At 37.8% G+C, this 13,860-nt stretch overlaps 1 protein-coding gene across 3 annotated transcripts in view; it reads right to left on the bottom strand.

The window, feature by feature from the left end:
* The window catches only part of HBS1L (HBS1 like translational GTPase), an 86,453-nt gene that overhangs the window by 30,145 nt on the left and 42,448 nt on the right, over positions 1-13,860 (bottom strand). For 2 of the 3 annotated variants that reach the window (XM_039242057.1, XM_039242058.1), the window contains 2 exons: positions 4,932-5,040; positions 150-409 (listed from right to left, as the gene is read on the bottom strand). In XM_039242057.1, coding sequence (XP_039097988.1) covers positions 150-409; positions 4,932-5,040 — 369 coding nt within the window. Of the gene's footprint in view, positions 1-149; positions 410-4,931; positions 5,041-13,860 lie in introns of those variants that run through there. The other variant, XR_005530194.1, reaches the window with a different exon arrangement.

The raw sequence follows: 13,860 nt of genomic DNA, 5'->3' as shown, positions 1-13,860 counted from the left end.
AGCAAGCATTACGATGCAATGCCTCCCTGCTTATGTCCAGTGACATCCATACAGAAACTCAGCCAGGGAGTGAGTCTGCACGCTGCCACCAGACAGCTGCTGGGCCAAAGCACAGGTGACCGACCGCCCAGAGGAGCAAAGGGCATTACCAATGACTACCAAGTTGAGGAGCTGCTTCCCTCCTTGCCGCTTCTCCAGTTCCGCCTTCACGTCTATTTGCTGCCTCAGCTTGCCAGCCTTTTTCACTGGTGTTGGTGCTGAACTCTGCTCTTCTGATGTTTGAATGGTGTGGGATGGAAGAACTGATTTAGAAACAGTGTCAAGAACATCAGAAGAAGCAATGCTGGTTTCTTCACTAAGATGTCCTTTTTGAGGTGTGTGGAAACTATGACCATTTTCTTCAGTTACTCTACAGAAAGCAGAGATAGAAAAAAAGTGTTTAAACCAACTCAACTGACATCCTAAAATGTCAGAAGGGCAGAGAAGCTGTTCTTATTCCTTACCCTTGGAGACCAAAAATGATCTCTGCTAAGTGGACAATCAATGAAGGTGGAAATGATAAGTAGCTAGACCCAAACCACACAAATACAGACCTGGAAGGTCCCAGGAGAAAAAGGGTCTACCAAAAACTGAGAAAAGAAGAAAATATCCTGTAAAATAACTGAATTCCAGCACACAGCCTTAACCATATAATCCTACCAAAACAGATGGCATAAAGGAGATATTTTGTAAAACTTGGCACCAAATGTGTTCCTAGAGATATAGTAGTATTAATAAAAAAAAGGTTTATCCCTAACTCATTCTTCCAAAAGGACAGAGACCATATGTTTTGATCAAATACTATCCTTAAAGGAGATGGCTCTGAATGTCTACATTTTCTTAATCTCTTCAGCAAAGAAGTTTTTAATTCATTAATTCAACAGATTCCTGATTTTCTAAAATCTACAACTCATACTCGGCATTGACGTTGAAAAGAAAAAGAAGATGCAGATGAGAAATTGATCTACTAGGGTGCCTGGGTGGCTTAGTCGGTTAAGCATCCGGCTTTCGCTTAGGTCATGATCTCGCGGTTCGTGGGTTCGAGCCCCGCGTCAGGCTCTGTGCTGACTGCCAGCTCAGAGCCTGGAGCCTGTTTCAGTCTGTGACTCCCTCTCTCTCTGACCCTCCCCTGCTCACGCTGTCTCTCTCTCTCTCTCTCCTAGAAATAAATTAAAAAAAAAAGAAATTGATCTACTAATCACAAAAGGTTACAATCTAGTGAGGGACTCAAAAACATAAGGTAGAAACAAAGCCTCCTAGCATAACTTATTCTCCCTTTGATAATGAGGATGCCTTCACAAGTAAACACTGACCTTAGTTCATTAGCTCTTGGATCATTATCTACAGCACTATGCCATGTTTATCTAGAAGCAATGTGATCTAATCAACCAAACTATGATCTACTTAACATTCCTTTCAATGACATAGATAAAAATAATTAGGACAAAGAACAAGTTAACTTGCAAGTTACTAAAAATGAAACCAATTCTATCCAACTCAATTTGGAACTGGCAAAAAATTATATACAGATAGCAGTTTATGTAAGAGTAGTAAATCTATTTTCTTCTTGCACACTGTGACAAAAAAGACTCATTTTTCCTTCTCAGGGCACTTGTATATGCTCAACACTGACCTTTCACCCTAGGCCTCAGGAAAGAATCACATTAGTTATACTTGCAACTTCACTAAAAACCTCACATTCACTCCTACTTTCTCTTGCTTTTGAAATCTCTACTAACAATTCTGGTGTTCATTTGTTAACACTGCTTAGAAAGATTAGCTTTATCTTGAACCACAGGGAAAAAGTTTAAGTTTGTGGAAAAAAGTCCAGTTCTTTTAAAGGATTCCAACAGGCTAAATTAAGGGAAATCTTAGACTATAATTTGCAAACATATGAATGACCACAGCTTCTGAAACCAAAACATGACAAGTGTGCATTTAGACAAGTTGTGAAAAAAAAAAAAAAAAAAAAAAAAAACCAACCCTACAAATTAGACTAAAAGTGTTCAATCAAAGGTAACTAGACATGGATTCTGGTTCTGATCAGACCTGAGAGAAATCACAATTTCTGGTTTCAAACCTCTGTAGTTACTGAAGCTTTCCTTCAAAGGGAAGCTTACATTACCTCCTGTACGGAGAAGAGATCCGAGAGGAATGGCTATGCCTGGCAGAGCTCAGTGGGCCCAGCACAGCAAGAGCTTCACAAAACATGTTCTGACTTCAACATTTCCTTTACAGTTCAGTAGCATGAAAGGTTTGCTTTTCTCTTGGTTTCACAAAAACATTCCCTTTCAAGTAAATCCTAGGTAAAATGTAAATCAGGTGACCGAATCATATAGTGTTAGAAGGAAGTGACCAAAATGATTAGAAAAGCATCCCAGGTAAGTCTGTGCTCAGGAAAACCTTCTGAAGGTTTATTATTATGAAGGAAAAGTCAGTCTTTTTAAGGTTTTGAAAAATCTCTAAGATGAGGCCTAAAAATGACCATTATGGGTGGTACCTGGATAGCTCAGTCGGTTATGCGTCTAACTCTTGATCTTGGCTCAGGTCATGATCTCACAGTTGACGGGAACTGAGCCCCGCTGTCAGCACAGAGCTTGCTTGGGATATTCTCTCTCTCTCCTTCTCTCTGCCTCTCCCCTGCTTGCTCTCTTTCTCTCAAAAATAAACGAATATATTTTTTTAAATGACTAATTTGGGTACAGGGCTGTAACTACTGACTGACATGAAAGAAAGAGTAAGCTGGTTGAATGTTTTTTTCAGGTGCTTTCTGACTTAATTTTGTAAATAATAATTATTTATTATTAAAAAATGATTACTCTGTTTTTTTCCCCCTAAACTCTCTTTCCAAAAGTGGGAATATTTCTATATGAATCTAGAGGCTTTCTTTCTTTTTGAGTTATTTAAATGAGACTGGGAGGTTATTAATTTCGATTTAAGGGTATGTGTTCTCTATGCAAGTTTCAAATCATTCATACTTAAATAAGTTTTGTCTAAAGAGGTATTTACCATCTTTAATATTAGTGAAGAAAAAGGTTGCTATTTCACTTTCTTCTAAGCAATGTGTTACCGTTTTTATTTTTTTTACAAGCTGCCACTAGAATCACACTATGTAGATATTTATGCTGCTGAAATCTTGACCCAGAAGTGTTTTGTTAACTTTTTTCTGTATTTTCTCAAGACCAAATCAGAATAAGAGTCTAAGTATTATCCCTAAAATGTCCTATATAAGTATTTGACATAAATATAGCTTGGTCCTTGAGCAACATTACATATTTCTGAGTAAACTGCTCTGTACCTACAGACCTTTCATGTTCTGCTAATGTTTCTTACAGAGCTTATATCAAAATATTGACTCACTGGCTGTTTTATCACCTTTACATATTTTCCAGTCTATTTTTAAAATAAAATGTTTTTCCCCAAAGATTCTGATGAATAAATATTTAAACAATAATTCTATGAAAGAAATAAGATGATGAACATCAATAGCCCTGCCCTCATGAAGCATATAGTCTTGTAAGATTCTGAAAGGCTTGCATCCCACTTGTAAAGTAGTACAGTTGGGTTGTCAAGAATTATTTACTTGTAATTTACTATTTTTCTCTTGATCATTCATTATCCATTATTTTTTCTAATTATTCCCATAGATAACTATGGATTTACTTCGAATGTGAATTTGGGCTTATTTACATGTTGCTTTCTAAGACTTCCAAAACATTTTGCATTAAGATTATTAAATCCTTAGACTAAGAATTGCATATTCTATTTTCCTTCTTCTCTCAATGAAAATAATACGATTAAATGTTCCCAGGATATAAGGATAAAAAAGAAATTTATGATTCCGACAACCCAACTCCAATTCAGAGAGAAAAGACATACATTAAGATTTTGGTAACTAAGTGAGGATTTAAAATTATTTTAAGTGGCTGAAGTTACCCAAATTAAAACATAACTTTTTCATTTATCCAGTGTCCTGGATATGGAGTTCTTCCTTTCAGTGAACTAGAATAAATTCATGAATTTATTATACAGTGAACAGTGAATAAAGTGTTGATTTTTTAAAACCAAAAAACTGAACTAAGTGATCTTTAAGATTCTTCACAACCGAGACTCATGAAACTTCCATTAATTTAGATAGAAGAATGTTGTAAGGGAGAAATATTGAAGCTGCTTAGTTTATGTTGAAATTTTTTAAAAAATCTTCTATTTTTTGCTTACATTTGATAACAGTGATTCTTATCTAAATGGCAGACGAAACAGACATAATATATAAGTAACAGATTTTAAAAAGTTTTAAAGAGGTCTAAAGTTAATGTTTTTAAACTGTGCTGTTAAGTCTCAGACAACCAACTTCCCTTGTTTACAAAACAAGAGACTGTGATAAGAACAAATGAGTACCACTAATATAGGATTTATCATTTCTCACTAGATTTGAAATTCTAGGTATGTTACATTTCATATTTTATGCCCTTGTTCTAGTGGTCCATTTTATTCAACTTGAAAATCTAAAAGAGTTTAAAGATCATAGTCAGAAAACCTTTTTAAAATAATGATTCTACGATTCACCCACCATATTTAATTCCCAAACACTGCTTACCTACGCCATCTAGTGGCCTAAGGATTTCCTATCTCAGTGCTAGATTTCACAAAATATGTTTATGTTAAAGTAGCTAAAAATTTGGTTTACATGAGGACACTGACAACGAGAGAGATTAAGTAATCTACATAATTTAGAATCAGCCCCTTTTCTTTGCACCATGCCATTCTGAGGACCCATGATACTTCAATGTTAATGACACATCACACAAAATTAAAATAGTTCCCTTTCTTACAGTCGAATAGAAGACAGTACCAATTTCAAGAAGAAAGGTGCAGGAGGGGTACAGGCTTACCCAGGCACTTCAAATCCCATAGTTTGCTTCTTTCCGGACACAGTCATTTTAGCAACTTTTGGCACAATTTCAGATTCACTTCGAGATGACTGGGAATCTACTGATTTTCCTAATTAAAGAGTAAAATGCACAAGGCTAATTAATTAAAGTTGATTTCTATATATGTTGCACATTACATATTATATAAATATATCACATGGTAGTTAAGTTTTATGTAATCTATATCTTTACACAGGTTCTTTTCTCTGAAATAATTTGGTGGAACATTAAAATGCTGAAATGCTTTTGTCACCCTACTTTCTGGGAAATCCCCTACCACTGGGACTATGCTATGCTTAACTTCCACCAAATCTCTTCCTAATTTTGAAGTGACTCTTAAGTTTCAGTATTAAGAGGTCACAAGGTGGTTTCTGCACGGAGCTTTGCTCTGACAGAACACCTAGACCCTAGACCACTCTCTCCTACCACGCCCTTTCACACTACTAAAATTGTCTGGTCAGTTAGCAGATGGCTAAGCTATTTTTAATCCCGTGATACCTATAAACTGATGAGCAAGATAAGAGTCTGCTGGGTTGTGCAGGACCCTGCATATATTTCACGTGGGCACAATACTAAGCTTAGTAAGATATTTGATCTCTGTCAAGAATATGGAGGAAGAGATCAATAGAGAAAGAATGAAGAACAAAATTAATTATGAATTAGATCAAAATAAGGCTTTTATGCATTTGATCCTTTAAAAAATATATAGGTAATTCATGGAATTCTTTACAGTGTATCTTTATAATTTTTAGTAATACTACCATCAGGATTGGGTCCACTTAAAACTGCAGAAACTGCACATGCTAAATGTATATACATAAACTACTTTTAAAATCAGAAATAAATTAATGTATAGAATGCATATAAAACATTTGTTATTTGCTTAGACGTCAAGCACCATGCTGGAAATATGATGGTGAACAAAAGCTGACATAATCCTTGTGCTGAAAGAGCTCACATCTAGTGGAGAAAGTACACTAACTGACCAAAAATAAAATTATTAGTGTTATAAGCATACATAGTGTCATAAGATTTGGTGATAGAGCACACAAATTAGACAGCCTCCACAAGAAAGTTACGAGTTGAGCAGTGATGCAAAAATGAGTAGGAATGACCTACCCCGAAGGAAGAGCACTGTGAACAGAGAGGGTAACTTGTACAGTGACTGCATTGTGGGAGGCAGCATAGAACCTCAGAGGAAGTAAAAGCAGAAGGGAAAAGGAGCAGAGTTAAATGGAGCTGAAGCAGGGACAGTGGCCGGGCCATGCAGAGCCTTTAGACCATGCCAAACATCGTAATATTTGTTCTAACAGAATTAGTGACCACCAAAATGATGTAAGTAAGTAGGGAGAAGAGGAAAGAGACAGAAGAGAAGGTAAAAAGTCAAGGTCAAGCAGAGTTCTCAGCTGGAGAATCTATTTGTGATTCATTAGCACAGAATTAGTAGAAAGCAGAGACATAAATGAGATCACAAGTGAGAGAACAGAGTGAGAAAAGAAGCGGTCCTAGGACAGAGCCTTGGAAGAAATCCAGCCTTTAATCACAAGATAGAGAACACTGAGCCTGCAAAAGGGTGACAGGGAAGAGCCAGGGAGGGGAGGTGGTCGAGGAAGCCAAGGGAAGAGTGTTTGATGGAGCTGGAGTCACCTGAGTCTGAGGACTGAAGACGTTCACTAGTGACATGATCTCTTCAGAAAAAGATCATTGGTAGAATTAGCAAGAGCCATCTGAGAGAAGTGAGAGAAGCCAGGATGGGTTAAAAAAAAAAAAATGAAGATGAGAAAACAGAGGCGGCAATACCTGTCCACAATCTATCTGTAATTCCAAAACCAGAAGCTCTGAAAAATTAAAGTTTTGTTTTGTTTTAATTTGGAAGCAAAACTTGACCCAGGACACCTGGGTGGCTCTGTCATTTAAGTGTCTGATTCTCAATTTCATTTCAGGGCATGATCTCATGGTTCCTGAGTTGGAGCCCCAAGTCAGGCTCTGTGCTGACAGTGCAGAGTCTGCTTGGGATTCCCTCTCCCCCTCTTTCTGCTCCTCCCCCATGCTCTTCTCTCTCCCTAAAAATAAATAAATAAACTTAAAAAAATCCTGACCTGGATTGACATGAAGCTATTTATAGTCCTTATTTATCCCACTTAAAGTGAAAAGCCATACATGTCAAGGTCAGAAACAAGGTGATGATTACAGGGTACTGCCCCACATCCCACTGAGGTTATTACCACCTCAGGTAGTACAGATTTTTCTAAATCTGAAAAATTCTGATTTCTGAGTCAAATCTGGTCCCGAAGGGTTTTAGACAAGAATATATGCAACTTAAAATATGACTCGTAAAAAGTTTGGCTGGAAAGGGAGGGTTATGGTAGAATGGTAGCAAAAGGGTCAGCTGACAAAAGATAAAACTTTTTTGAGATGGACTGGCTGGCAATATTAGGAAGAGAAAGGACCATATTTAGATATTTTAGAATTTCTGAGAAGGCAGAAAGGGATGGGATATGAAGCACAGGCAGAATTCAAGCTAAGATAGGTGAAAGGCTCTTTTTATTGTAACAGGAGGCAGATTTGTATGTTAAGGAGCTGGAAGATGAAAACCCCTAATGGTTAAATTCTCTTCTCTCCTTAACAAAGCAGCCAGTTACCTGGTGAGATGGGGAGTGAATGAGGAAAGTAAAAAAACTGTTGAAACAAAGAGTTTTCAATAATCATTGCAGGAAGGGCATTGTTGGATAGTACTGAAAGCACACTTAAGATTTGTGATAACACCTGAAACTAATGTAACATCATAGGTCAACTATACTCAAATAAAAACTTTTTAAAAAAAGATTTGTGAGGGGAGGCCCTGGGTGGCTCAGCTGGTTGAGCATCTAACTTCGGCTCAGGTCATGATCTCACAGCTCAGGAGTTCAAGCCCCGTGTCGGGTTCTGTGTTGACAGCTAGAGCTTGCTTTGAATTCTGTGTCTCCCTTTCTCTGCCCCTCTCCAACTTGTATGCTCTCTCTCTCTCAAAAATAAACATTAAAAAAACTTTTTTAAGAGTATTAAAAATAAAGAAAGAAAGAAAAGGAGTTATGAGGAGCATCTGGATGGCTTAGCCAGTAAAGTTTCTGACTCCTGATCTCAGCTTACGTTATGACATCAGGGTCATGAGTTTAAGCCCTGCAATGGGCTCCTCACTGGGCACAAAGCCTACTTAAAGAATAATAATTAATTAATTAAAAATCTGTGATAATAAATTTATAGGGGAATCAATTTGCCTTTCTTTGTGACTTTTTCTAGCAATGTCCAGCCATTTATGAACAGACACAGAGAAGACATTAACTGCTTCATCCAGGGTTAACTTTCTACCGAACAGGTACAAAGAGAAAGCAGAGAAACAAGGCAATTAAAGGTATTGGCAAAAAGGGGGGTTGGGGGGACTTATTGAAATTATAAATCATGAATTCTAAGTGGGATTAAAAAAATAAAATCTCAAAGGAAGAGTACTGCTACACTGGGAATAAAAGAGAGAGGTCCAAATGTCAAGAAAAGGTCATGATTTGAGAAGCACAACTAAGTGGTTGTGGTCAGAATAAGGACTGTGAATATGTGATTCTGGAGAAGTTGGATTATAGTGAATTGCTGGTGAGGTGAAAGTCACTGGAAGTCAAGTGGCCAATGAACTCAAAGTCCAGGTGTGGCATTTGCTGGTGTTTTTCCACAGCGATGCACAGGTAAGCTGTAATCATCGGGAGCTGAGGGTGAAGAAAAATTGTAAGCCAACTGCTAGTATTCAGGGAATAAGGAAAAGCGGCCATGAGGTTGTGCAGTAAGGACTAACCAACAGGTGGCTTAGGCAAAAGACAGGAATTCCAAAGGAGCAGAAACTTAAGAAAAAAAAAGGATGAAGGAATAATGATGTTGGAAAAGGCAGCAAAGGGAACAAAGCTGACATTCCAGACCCTGAGGTTTGAGAGAATATACGTGAAGTAAAGGCAAGGAGTGGGAAAACCATTAGGAAAATAGATTGTGGATTACAGAGGCATTTGATTTTTATGGGGAAAAAAAAAAACAAAAAACAAAACACAGTTCCAGATTATAGCAAAGTAGAGAGGAATGAGAGATGAGAGATGAGAGAGGGATAAGAAAGGAGGAAACCGAGAGCACTGACGATGATGGTGGGGATGGTGGGGATGGTGGGGGTGTGTGTGTAAGTAGGAAGGTGACCCTAAGACATAGAAAGAGGCATGGTGAATTTTGGCCTCTGTCAAATGAATGGGAAAAAGACCCATAAAGCACAGAAATGTCTCAATCCAGGCTATACAGGACTAATTTCCCCACTTCCATTAAAATAGATTTAAATAACTTCCAGCTGGTTTGTATGTAAAAAATGTTGGCCCCACTTGCACATTTAGTACAATGAAAAACTGTAATTTTGACTTTTTTAAAAAAATAGGTGGGTCATAAAATGGCATAGAAAGTCTTAAGCACAAAAATCACAATATGTTCCTATAATATTTCTGGGGATACAATAAATATATATTCTTTTCATTTTTGGTGATTCTTATCTATCAGACATCAAACCCAAGATGTAGTATTTAAACAATTTAGTCATTTAAGTGAAAGTCTTTTTTTAATAGGAAAATGAGTCTAGTATTATAGATTTGAATATCACTCATTAAACCAATAGTTCTGAAATCTTTTTATTTATATTACATACCCTTTGTTTTGTTTTGTTTTGTTTTTTTTTTAATGTTTTTATTTATTTCTAGGAGAGAGAGAGAGAGAGAGCGTGAGCAGGGGATGGTCAGAGAGAGAGGGAGACACAGACTCTGAAATAGGCTCCAGGCTCCGAGCTGGCAGTCAGCACAGAGCCCGACGCGGGGCTCGAACCCACGAACCGCGAGATCATGACCTAAGCGAAAGTCGGACGCTTAACCGACTAAGCCACCCAGGCGCCCCTATTTATATTACATACCCTTTGAAAAAAACTTGTGAAAACAATGGGACACACTTGACAGAAAAATGCACATTACACACAAAATTTTGCATGCTATTTCAACGAGTTTAATAATTCCAACTCTAGAACCTTACCTTTGAGAAATAAACTTGTCTTGGGCTATTTTGGAAATATGTTAATTTCAATTTGATGTTATCCACAGTCAAAGAAAAAGATACATTCAGTAAATTTTCCACTGAGCTGTTGTCAACAGCACTGTGATACACTTCCACTTATCCAACCACATTACAAAGTTCCCCTCATAATCTGCATCATGCTGATGGCAGACAAAACCTACTAATAGGTCAGAAGTGAACAAATAACTGAAATAACCAGTTATGGCTCACTAAGAGATAGGAGTATTCAAATCCATCACTGAGAAGCAGAAAATGTTTACTGTGCTCTCTGATCCTCCCCAACCAACTAGAAATTCATTCACTGTATAACAACCTCAAAAAACAGCATTAAATTTTTAGAAAGTCCAAAAAAATGTCAGCATGGAATGAATACTTACATAGAAAGAAAAGAAGCTAGGATTCTGGTTCCTGCTCTGCCACTATTCAGCTATTATCTACCTTACAGCTTACGCAGCTCCCTTGAGCAAGCTAGCTCGTTCCTTATCTACAGACCTTCCTCCATTTACCACGGGGCTATGTCCTGATAAACCAGCCCAAGCTGAAAAGATCATAAGCTGAAACTGTACTTAATACAACTAACCTACAGAACCCGATAGCTTAGCCTAAGCTATCTTAAATGTGCTCAGAACGTTGACATTAGCCTACAGTGGAAAAAAAAAAAATCATCTAACACAAAGCCTACTTTTTAGTAAAGTACTGAGTATCTCATGTAATTTACTGAATACTGTATTGAAAGTAAAAACAGACTGTATGGGTACAGAATGGTTGTAAGCACGTTGGCTGTTGCCCCCCCAATCAGGTGACTGATTGGAAGCTTCAGCTCATAGCCACTGCCCTACCATCGTGAGACAGGATCACACCACATTACTGCCTGGTGAGAGATCAAAACTCAACATGTGGTTTCTACTGAATGTGCATCACTTCAACACCACTGTTAAGACTGAAAAATCTAAGTAGACCCATTCACAGTAAGTGAGGGGCCATCTGCACACAATGAAATAAATTAAATGATTTCTAGTTCTGCATAGGTGTATGACTCCTAACCCACTAACACCATCTTTAAATCAAATAGCTCACTAGAAATGAAGATAAAATGTGCCATTCTAAAGGAAAATGATTACTGTCCTCTTCTCAAGTCATGTAAAACCCAGCGACCAAATCATGGTTACCAAAAAAATATGCATTTCGAAGATTCACATGTTAGTGACTAGTGCTCAGTCTCTAGTAGGGTGGAGGAGAATTGATCACCATTTTGATTTTTCATTCGGATGGAAATAACAGCTATCCAGTTGATCAGATGAGGAAGAGAGACAAGGAGTTAAGGGACTTCACCTGCAGCGGCAGGACCCATACCTAATCATCTTAACCTACCTGTCCAACTCACCGGTCTCATGCTCCTGCCCTAAAGCAAAGCCTCCTTTTTCCCTGCAGTTACTCCTTGATGCGCTGCTTCCTCCAGGGCTCCACTGTTTCCATTCTTGGCTAAGATCTAAATAGCTTCAAGATGAGAGAGACCTAGGTCTCTCTCATCTTGAAGCTCTTTTTCAATGTGTATGCCTTTGTAAAGGGTCCACACCTCAATCTCCCTAGCACCACCCAGCTGTCATTGTCTTGCTGAATTTAATGACAACCTAAGCTTGCATATCCACATGATTTACCCACCTCTGATTCATTTCTTCAGTCTTAAAGCACACTCAGTATTAGACTACTAGTTCCTGGAGGGTAGAAACCGCCTTACACATATGTTCACATACTCGACAGCACATGACACAGTGCTCTGCCCACAAGTATTCAATAGAGTTTAACGATTAGCCCTTAAGGGTTTACATTTTGAAAACATGAAATGGTCTCTTGTTTTTGAAGTTTTCCTCCACCTCTTCTTTGGACAATAACTTCACTTTACTCTCTACCTACGACTTGCACTTAATAGCAGCCTCCTAATGTTTCTGCATTCTAGAGAGCCATGTTGGCCCTTGCCACAGGCACTTCAGTATGGTCTCCTGGCAGGTGCTTTATAAGCTCTTCCTGCTTTGTAACAACCATGTAAAGTAGGAATAATTATACCTACTTTACTTTAGGAAAACTGAGGTCCAAATCTGTTGATTTGTCAAAGACTATACAACCTTGGCTTGTGACATAATTAGATTAAAAGAAAAAGATATGAATCACGTGGTTACTATTCTCAAAGAGTGTATATACTACGCTGAGAGATCATCATAAAGGTGGATAGAAGCAATAAGAAAATTCAAAGTATGCGTCTATTTAGAAAAAACTTAAATGAAAGGAGATTTGACATGACTCTGAAAGAGAAGGCAAAAATAACATGAGAAAAAACATATTTAAAGGACAACCAGGCAAAAATTCTGAAAAAGGCTGGGCCTAGTCACAGACAGACAGTAATACAAAAGTGTATCTTACTTTTAGCTTGAGCTCATTTTTTTTTGTTTGTTTGATTTTATTAATTTGCGTAAGTGTCATGCAAGTAAGCTACCAGAAGACATCACAACAACAGAAAGAATGATCTGGCAGTAAAAGTCCAAAGAGACTATTTTGGGGAGAAACATGCCACACTGACGTTGAAGTTCATCTGGAAGAGTAAATGTGAGAATGACCAAAAAAATTTTTAACTAATAATAGGGGACCCGAACTAGGAGATGTCAAGACCTCCTTTAAAGCTGGAGTAAATTAAAATGAGTATAATAGCTTGATGAATTAGAACAGGGCATCTGCAAATGAACCAATAGGATGTATTTATATTTGTTACACATAAGAATTGAAAAGAAAAAAGAATAAGAATTAGGTATATGGAAAATATATATGAATATACATACAGTTATACATAGAAATTCAGTATATGCAAAGTGATGCTTCAAATCAACAGGGGTATTCAATACTGTATACAGAATATTGGCCACTTCTTTGAGAGAAAGGTTCTATCCTAGGTCTAGGGTATATCATGTATAAATTCCTTATTGATAAGGAAATAAACACAAAGGAGAAAAATATAAAAATATATTTACAATCTTCAAGGTAGTCTGACAAATTTTATATAAAATGTTTAAATTTCTCCCTGATTAAAGGTACCGCAAACATAAAGTATGTGGGAAAATATATACAAGGGGTTAATCTATATACTAAAAGAGCTCCTACAGGGGCGCCTGGGTGGCTCGGTCGGCCAAGCGTCTGACTTTGAGTGTCTGACTCTGGGTTTCGGCTCAGGTCATGATCTCGGGAATTTGTGGATTTGATTCCCACATCAGGCTCCGTGCTGATGGTGCAGAGCCTGCTGGGAATTCTCTCTCCCTCTCTCTCTGCCCTCCCCCGCTCACACTGCCTCTGTCTCTGTCAAAATAAAAAACTTAAAAAAAAATTTTTAAAGAGCTCCTACAAATCAGTAAGAAAAAACCCAGAAAGAAAAAGATCAAACAAACAAACAAACCCAGGTCAAATTACACACGTGGAAGAAAGGTGTGGCAGAGCAAAGGGGAGACAGGAATGGGAGGGGGATGAAGGGGAAGGAGGGCTAAAAAAGGAGGTTGTGGAAGAGAAGGGACACAGGGGGAGAGGGGCAGGGGAAAAGATAGGGGTACTCCTTTTTTATTAGCATTTAGTGTTGCCAAAGGAAAGTGGGAAAAGAGTGCTATCTGACATTGGTGGCAAGGGCACAGCCTGGCTCAACTTTTGCTGGGGAGAAATGCGATAAAATGAAAATGCTATGTATGTTATACTTCTGGGAATGTGTTCCACAGAAATATTAACATCACTGTGCAACAGT

This window comes from Hyaena hyaena, unplaced genomic scaffold (genome assembly GCF_003009895.1).
Source record: "Hyaena hyaena isolate Hyena2069 unplaced genomic scaffold, ASM300989v1 scaffold_204, whole genome shotgun sequence".
NCBI classification, from domain to species: domain Eukaryota; kingdom Metazoa; phylum Chordata; class Mammalia; order Carnivora; family Hyaenidae; genus Hyaena; species Hyaena hyaena.
The sequence above is the reverse complement of the archived record's forward strand: the minus strand, read 5'-3'. Positions and strand labels throughout refer to the sequence as shown.